This window comes from Galeopterus variegatus, unplaced genomic scaffold (assembly GCF_000696425.1).
Source record: "Galeopterus variegatus unplaced genomic scaffold, G_variegatus-3.0.2 Scaffold3644, whole genome shotgun sequence".
Lineage (NCBI taxonomy): Eukaryota > Metazoa > Chordata > Mammalia > Dermoptera > Cynocephalidae > Galeopterus > Galeopterus variegatus.
The window spans coordinates 151,424-159,189 of NW_007729755.1; the positions used below are offsets into that span (position 1 = coordinate 151,424).

The window sequence follows — 7,766 nt, forward strand, 5'->3', positions numbered from 1 at the left end:
TTTTTTTTTTTTTTTTTACAGACTGTTGCTTTGGGGGAATTTTTGGGAAAAAACAAATTTTTTTTCCTTTTTAATTTTTTTTTTTTTTTTTTTTTTTTTTTTTTTGCAATATTAACTCGATTTGTGTATTTTCATATCACTGTGATTGATTAGGCCTGAGCTACAGGCCTATTCCTGGAATTACGCTAGATGTCAATATCACCTCACGTGGTTAATGGTGTGGATTAACAATGAAGGATGGATGTTTTCCAAGAGAAAATTAGGGCTTCTATTAAATGCACTGAATACGTACGATCGTCTCTAAACCAGAGTCCTTCATCTTTGCCACTACACTCCTTTGTCCAGGGTCCCTCCTTCCTTGGAACTGGAAACCATATTTAAATGCTACATGGCCTATACAACTTTTGTTTCTGGATCTGCACTGAAGTGGGAGGATCTGAAGCGAGTTGCGGTAAGATCTACTTCTTTTTCTTCTTGTAGTTTCCCTAAGCTGTAACAATTAAGATGATAGGATGTATTGCTCTTTCAAAAGGTATTATTCCAGATCCTTTATTGGGAGAAAATATTATTTCCTGAACTTTAACAACTGATCATAAAGGAAGTAGTGTCAAGAAGAGCTCGCTGTTTACCTACATATGTATTTAAATTGTTTATTCCACTAAATTCCTTATTTATGTAGAAGAGTTTTATTTTATCAGTCTAAGAGATCTGAAAAAGTTATAGATAGCAAAAGTGTGTTCGATCCACCCAAATAAGATTCTTACCAGAAGGCAGATTTCTAAGGGTCTATCAGCTTTAACCACCTTCTCCTAAATATACTAATATGCCTTCTGATAGGAGAAACGTGAAGGAAAATAGCACAAATCACATTAAGCTTGGGACTAAAAATAATGAGCAACAGTTAACCCTCTAGACAGGTTTGGTTTAAGTTCAAAGCCAGGTTCCTGTCGTGTTCTATGTTTTACAGAAACAATAAGCCACAAGATTTCAGTTTGAATCAGAGATCTTCGGAGTTAACATAACAAAATGAAACAGAAAATGACAGGCCCAGAATAATTTTTCTTTTTCCTGCAGCTTGGTACTATAAGAGCCACTTCAGTAATAGTCTAGAACCTTAAGGTTCAGAACCCACAAATATTGAATGACTACTTAGTTTGGGCCAAGCAGATTCCCAGTTCCTCCATTCTTCGCTGTCCTGAAAGGCAAATAAATATACAGGTGGTTGCTCTAAAGGTCTTATCGCTCATCACTAGGCATGAAATGTTGGTGGTGGATGGTAGGAAAAATGTAACTGTGTGCTTTACCTATTTTAAAGAAACCTTACATCTATGTCAGAGACCCTGTGCCCTGGTCCATCTGTTGCAACCCCACAGCCCTCACGGCATTTGCAAGGCTGTGAGCCTCATATACAGACGCCCTTATCCCAGCTCCTTCCCAAGCTTGTTCTCTTCTTATGGGCAATGTTATGACAAACCATAAGAAAACCCAGCAGAGGAACACTAGAGCATTTCTCATTAAATAATGTGCCGCCTAATGTTTAATCTCAAAGAGCAGGTGGAAGATGCAGAAGCATGCCTGATCATAGCCAACCCTCTGTGCAGTGATTCCCATGCTGAAGACATCTCGAACATTATGAGGTAAGGATCAGGCATTGTGTCTCGTATGCTCTGATGCTGATTTTTTCCCTGCCTCATTTAAAATAAAGCCCAGTGCATAGGACTAAACAGGAGAAGATGTCATCTGTCTCAGCACTAGGTTCATCATATTCCAGGTTCCTGACACTTTTTTTGCCCCTCTTCACCCTGAGACTGTGCAGATAGACTCAAAAGGAAGTGAGAATAGATCATCTTGAGTGTATATATGCTTCTCCGTATTCTTTTACATGGATAATAGCTATTCACATTTAAAAAGTAAGCACACAAATAACTGATTACAGTGCAGACAGCACCATTATAACTAAGATCCGCTTCTCATCAAAAATAAAAATGCCGTTTGTGAGCCCTGTTAGTTCACTTTATTTAATGTTTTTTTTTTCTGTAGCAATTCTGGTGAGAGATTATGCATGGTTTGGCACAATGTGCTTGTAACCACTGGCAGGTATTTTCAGGATGACAAGAGTCTTTGCAATAACATGGACGAACCTGGAGAAGCCTAAGTTGAGTGAAACAAGCAAAGCACAGAGGGATAAATACCACATGTGCTCACTCATATGTGGGAGCTAAGAGAGAAAGGAAGGAAGGAAAGGAAGACCACAGTAGTGCAGTGATCTAACTGAGGGAGGGGACATTCCTAGGGCTACAAAGCAGAGTGGGGGGGGAGGGAGAGGGGGACGAAGGTTGGGGGATAATTGGGTGGGGACACGGGGTACAAAAGTAATTTCTGGTAATGGGTGTGCCCTAGTATGAATCTGGCCCTCACATCATGGGCACAAGGGGTGACAATTAGCTTTGTATCTCATGAATACTCTTAGTAATTTTTTTAAAAAATGACTAGAGTCAGTGTTACCATCTTTAGCTGTGAACTGTCTATGAGTAGGAACTTGATTTGTGGTAACAGAGATTCAAGTATGATTGTGATGGCAAAGACATTGTGCCTAACCCAGATGAACTTCTGGTCCCCAGAGCAAAATGAATACACATGGCTGAAAGTGAATGTACACATAGAGCAAGAAACACCTGGGAACTTGTCCCATGCATAATACAGTGGATATGAGATAGATCTTAGTTTCTTAGTCAATAAAATGAGAAAGTTGAATTAGAACAGTCTATGAGCTACTTCAAGCTATAGGCACCAATTAAATCTCTATATTTTCCTGTAATTATTGTGCTTGGGTTTACAGGCTAAAACTTACAAGTGTTTATTTCCTCCTCAAGAATTGGTCCCACAAGACCTCAGTCTTCTGATACTGAGAGCTGACCTTTCCACAGATCCAGGGAACTAAGTCACTAAAACAACAACACTCTTCTGTGAACACTATTAAACAGAACAGTTTAGAAAACAACGTAACGATGAATTCTATAACATACTGTTTTCCCATACATCAATTTAACTGTGAATTGAATTATATTACAAAGCCATTTGTATACGACGCATCACTGATGGGCGTATTTGTGGTTTATACAGGGTGCTCTCTATTAAGAACTATTACCCTAAGACCAGAATCATCATACAGATACTTCAGTCCCATAACAAGGTATCGTAACACTGTAGCATATTCAATTTCCTCCTCCTCTAGTCTATGCAGCTAGTTGAAACTTATTACTATCTAATGGGTCTACAAATAAAAAGCTTTTTGTCAATCATAGTTGAAATTTGGAGTGTTAATTGTTAGTCACTTAAAAGTGTGAATTAGGGGCAGAATTAGAGGTCTAAACCATTTGACAAAATTTTGCAACTGTAGCTATTTTTGTTTTAAAAAGTGGGGGCAATTGACCACTAAACCACTTTCAAATGCTGCGTTTGTTCTTATCACTTCTATTGATTTTCATGCCCAGGAGTGAAGAATGAATGATTTCAAGTAAATTAAATAAAAGAAAGGCATCTATCCAAAAAAGCTTTCTTTGAGTTATGTTTATTCTTCATGCTTGACCTACTTTCTACCACAAAACAGATTTATCTGCCAAAGATTCCCAGCTGGAACTGGAGTACTGGAGACAACATCATCTGCTTTGCTGAACTAAAGCTTGGATTTATCGCCCAAGGCTGTTTGGTGCCAGGCTTATGTACCTTTCTAACGTCTCTATTTGTTGAGCAAAACAAAAAGGTAACCTTGTAAATTGATGCTGAATCTTGGCTTTATACCCATGCCCCACATATTAAGTTCAGAAATAGGAAAAAAAAAATGAGGAAAGCAAGAAGGCCTCAAGAAACAAGATTTGACTTCTACTTGAGCTGACAAGGGATTGAGTGATCTAGATTGAAGTCCCAGGTACTCAATTGACCTTGAAGAATTATTTATCTTATTCTTGCCTATGAATATTTATCTGCAAAATAGAAATCATAATTCTGCTTTCTACCTACAGTCCAGGATGTTATGAATGCAAATATATTCATAAGTGTTGAAACACTTTGAGTTATTGAAATTAGAAACATAAATAAAGGTTATCATTTATTAGCAGAGAAGTTATATATTTGAATATGGATTTTTAAAATATAAAATTAGTATAATAATAATTATATTAGTCAAATAGAAATAATGATTAAAATCTAATTTTCCAGGTTATTCCACGCAGTAATAATAATAATTGTGGCCATATTTTGAGTGCCTAGTGGGTTGTGGTTCCCCTCAATAATATTTTAAGTTACTATTCCAGCAATGAGTTGGTGAAGCTAAGTAACTGGATCATGTAGTAGTAAGTTAGTGAGTAGCAGAGCTAGAATTGTCTGGTCCATGGTCTTCCCACTATGTCTATGACTCTGGTTTTGGGCATCTACTCACAATCCCCCATGTCAGGTATTTTGATACCTTTGTCTGAGATGAAATAAGGGGCTAAAAGGGACCATTAAGATGGACTTCTATAGCACGAAATATGGTCTTCCAGATACCGTTCCTTGCAGAGAGTGAGTGACCTTCCTCTCCATCTAGTTCTGAGTCCACATTCACCTTTTCATACACTCAGTATCTCTCCTGGCCTTTCTTTGCACTTTATTTCCTCTGTTCATTGCAACTTTTTATATCATTTCTTGTTTATTCCCTGGTGCCATTAAGGAAAGACAAAAGAGGTAAAGGATGTTCTGACCAGCAAAATGCTATCTGGAACAACAGAATTCTTCTATGATACCTTCTGTGAATGCAAGAAAATATAATATACAATAAAAACAAATGACCACCCAGCAGTAGGGTATGAGCCTTGATGCTGCTGTGATGCCTGTGCTTTTACCTTGTTGAGTGGTCGCTGTGTGTGGCCTGGGAAGCAGCTTATAGGGAAATTGTCTTTACCTGTCGTGTGCTTAGAAAGTGGCAGGGAACTTCGATATCTGTGATTATTATGGTGTTAATCTTCATAGGTGGAGAAAATGAAATGAGACTCCATATGAAGACTTTGTCTCCTTCATGGAAATATGGGAGGTAGAAATGTAAAACCAGTTCCATCATGGTTTTCTTATTTTTTAATCTTGAGTTAAAGCCTCCTCAGTGAGGATGATCACCTGACAATATTCATCACAAGATGGCTTTTGGAATACAGGCATTGAGAGATATTTGTGTTCTCCATAAATTCTTTTGGAGCAAAGCCCACTTTTAGAAATCCTAAACTGGGCAGTATCAGGGCAAGATTGTTTAATGCTATACTTGCCTCAGGCGCTTTAGATTCTATAACAAACTACTGACTTCAGTTTAATGACCAGGACTTCAGAGTTTCATGGTCTGTTTTTCTTGGATTAGGTACTTTCCCTGACTCTCAGTTTCTCTGCCTATAAAATGAAAGTTATTAATCTTATAACTTGATATTTCCAAGTATTGAGTTAATATTTGTAAAACTTCTGAGTACTCAGATTAAAGGGCATTGAATCGATGCTGTGTTTTAACTGTATTGATTATATTGTGAGAAATTGCAGCCTGAAGAGCATTTCCAGTTGGTTCTAGGTTCTGAGTGTTGCCTTAGGCTTAAAATTGCATCAGATTGAATCCAACGGGCTTACGTGAGCTCCCAGATTCTTCTGTCCTAAATCCATTTTGTACTCCTGTTTTTTTCCTGATCTTTTAAAAATGATCTCAGGAATTCTCCATCCATATGGTTATCATTTTTTATCCTCCTTCAACAATGAGAAAATTTGGATCAAAAGCACCAAGCCAATTTCTTTAACAAGTAGAACTTAAATACTGCATGAGTGGCCCAGTGAGGAGAGTCTGTTTAAGAGACTGGGAAGAGGCAAGAGACTCAGCTGAATCTTGGTGGTGGGAGCAGGGTGGGGTGGGGGAGCCAGGGGTGACCTGAAGTAGGTGGTCCTTTTAAGCAGGGCAGAATCATTCATATGTTTGTGCATTTGTTTTTGTTTTGTATTTCCCAAACCACAAGATGACCATCTGGGGAGAATTTCTGCACCTGCCATAACATTCCACAGCTACAGTGCTCCAGAACTTATAGAAGTTCCACACTTTCACCTGACATTCTGGGCTTCAAGGAGCCCACGCCACCATTTCAGATTGTGCTGGTGATTCTCAGGGCAGCAGGTGGGGGAGGATGGGGGTCTTACACGAACATACGTGTTACATTGTCACTTCCTCTGGTCACAATGGCTTGTCACACTCATTTGAACCCATGAAGAGTTCTGACACTGGGCAGAAGCTGTGAATGTTTTTTCTTTGAGGTATACGGTTAATCAGTAGAAAACTAAAATGTATCAAAACCAATCCTAAACAGTCATATCCAGAGAGAGACAACTTACATTCCACATTATCTCTCCTATCTTATTTTTACTTAATCAGAAAAATAACAGTCTACTTTGCTGGAATTAGGAGTAGGCAAGGGAGAAGATTTCTAATTTCCAGCAAGAAGACTCAGATGCCATCTGGGAAGAAGCTAAGTCATGGCGTGTCCACCTCATTCTGACCTCTCCTGTGAAAATAGTTGGAATGCTGTTAGAGTTTTAGTCTTCCTTTAATATTTCTCCAGTTATGCACTGAGATAAATCTCCTTTCCATGACTTACATGCAATGAAGACTGGTTTGCCACTTAGCAGAATATATAATTACATGAATTATACCATCCCATATTCCGTGTTGATGGACTTCATGCGGCATAATTGTGTATTCCAGATTTTCCCTAAACAGCCCTGGCAAAAGCATTTCTTGAATGGCCTGAAGAACAAAATTCTGACTCAGCGTCTCTCGAATGACTTTGCTGGAATGAGTTTTCCTGAAGTATCCAGGTAAGTTAAGTCAAACGCTTTTTCATTCATCACGCAGCAGAGTTCTTTCAACAATGTTCACAGAGAGTTCAGTGTAGACCAGGCTCCATTACAAATGCTGAAGACACAAGAATGAATAACTCACAGTCCTTGCCACCCACAAGTTGACAGTCTGGGAGGGACGATTTCTTCTCTGTTCCATTGGCACACAGGCTATCAGTCAAAGTAAAACTCCCACATCTGGGAGTTCCTGCCTCTGCTGAGATGCTCGTCCCCTTCTTCTCCACTAGCAGCCCCTTGTCCCACTCTTCCCCTGTCCTCACAACTCCTTGTCTTTCTCCCCAGGACCTGCTTCGTGAAGATGAACCTTATGCTGATAGCCATCGAGCACAAATCTCTTCTCTGTTCCATTGGCACACAGGCTATCAGTCAAAGTAAAACTCCCACATCTGGGAGTTCGTGCCTCTGCTGAGATGCTCGTCCCCTTCTTCTCCACTAGCAGCCCCTTGTCCCACTCTGCCCCTGTCCTCACAACTCCTTGTCTTTCTCCCCAGGACCTGCTTCGTGAAGATGAACCTTATGCTGATAGCCATCGAGCACAAATCCGTCTTTCAAGGAGGTTACTGGTACCAATGAGGCTTCTCGTTTCTTATTTTTTGTTGTTATTGCTGTTTGCTTTCTTTCTTAGGAGAATTCTTGATTAAGACTTGTCCAAACTTACAGCCGTAACTAAGCTGTTTGACATTTGTTGAGGGCCAGCCTCTCGGGCTCCCAGGCTCCCACTGTTGTGGTGCATTCAGTGCTAAGGGTTGGGATTAGAATGGGTTCTTAGTGGATAAATGCTTTGCCTTTGTTCCTGTGGCCCTGCCCCAGTTCTCTCTCGTGAGCAGAGGAGAAAAAAAAAGGGGTCGCCTTGT

The 7,766-nt window shown here is 39.5% G+C and overlaps 1 protein-coding gene across 1 annotated transcript in view; it reads left to right on the forward strand.

Annotated features, from left to right (window-relative positions):
- Positions 1-7,766, forward strand: part of KCNU1 (potassium channel, subfamily U, member 1) — a 57,790-nt gene that overhangs the window by 44,521 nt on the left and 5,503 nt on the right. Inside the window, exons 11-16 of the mRNA XM_008585621.1 lie at positions 346-451; positions 1,555-1,637; positions 3,124-3,193; positions 3,611-3,763; positions 6,758-6,870; positions 7,404-7,475. Of these exons, the coding sequence (XP_008583843.1) occupies positions 346-451; positions 1,555-1,637; positions 3,124-3,193; positions 3,611-3,763; positions 6,758-6,870; positions 7,404-7,475 (597 nt within the window). The remainder of the gene's footprint in view (positions 1-345; positions 452-1,554; positions 1,638-3,123; positions 3,194-3,610; positions 3,764-6,757; positions 6,871-7,403; positions 7,476-7,766) is intronic.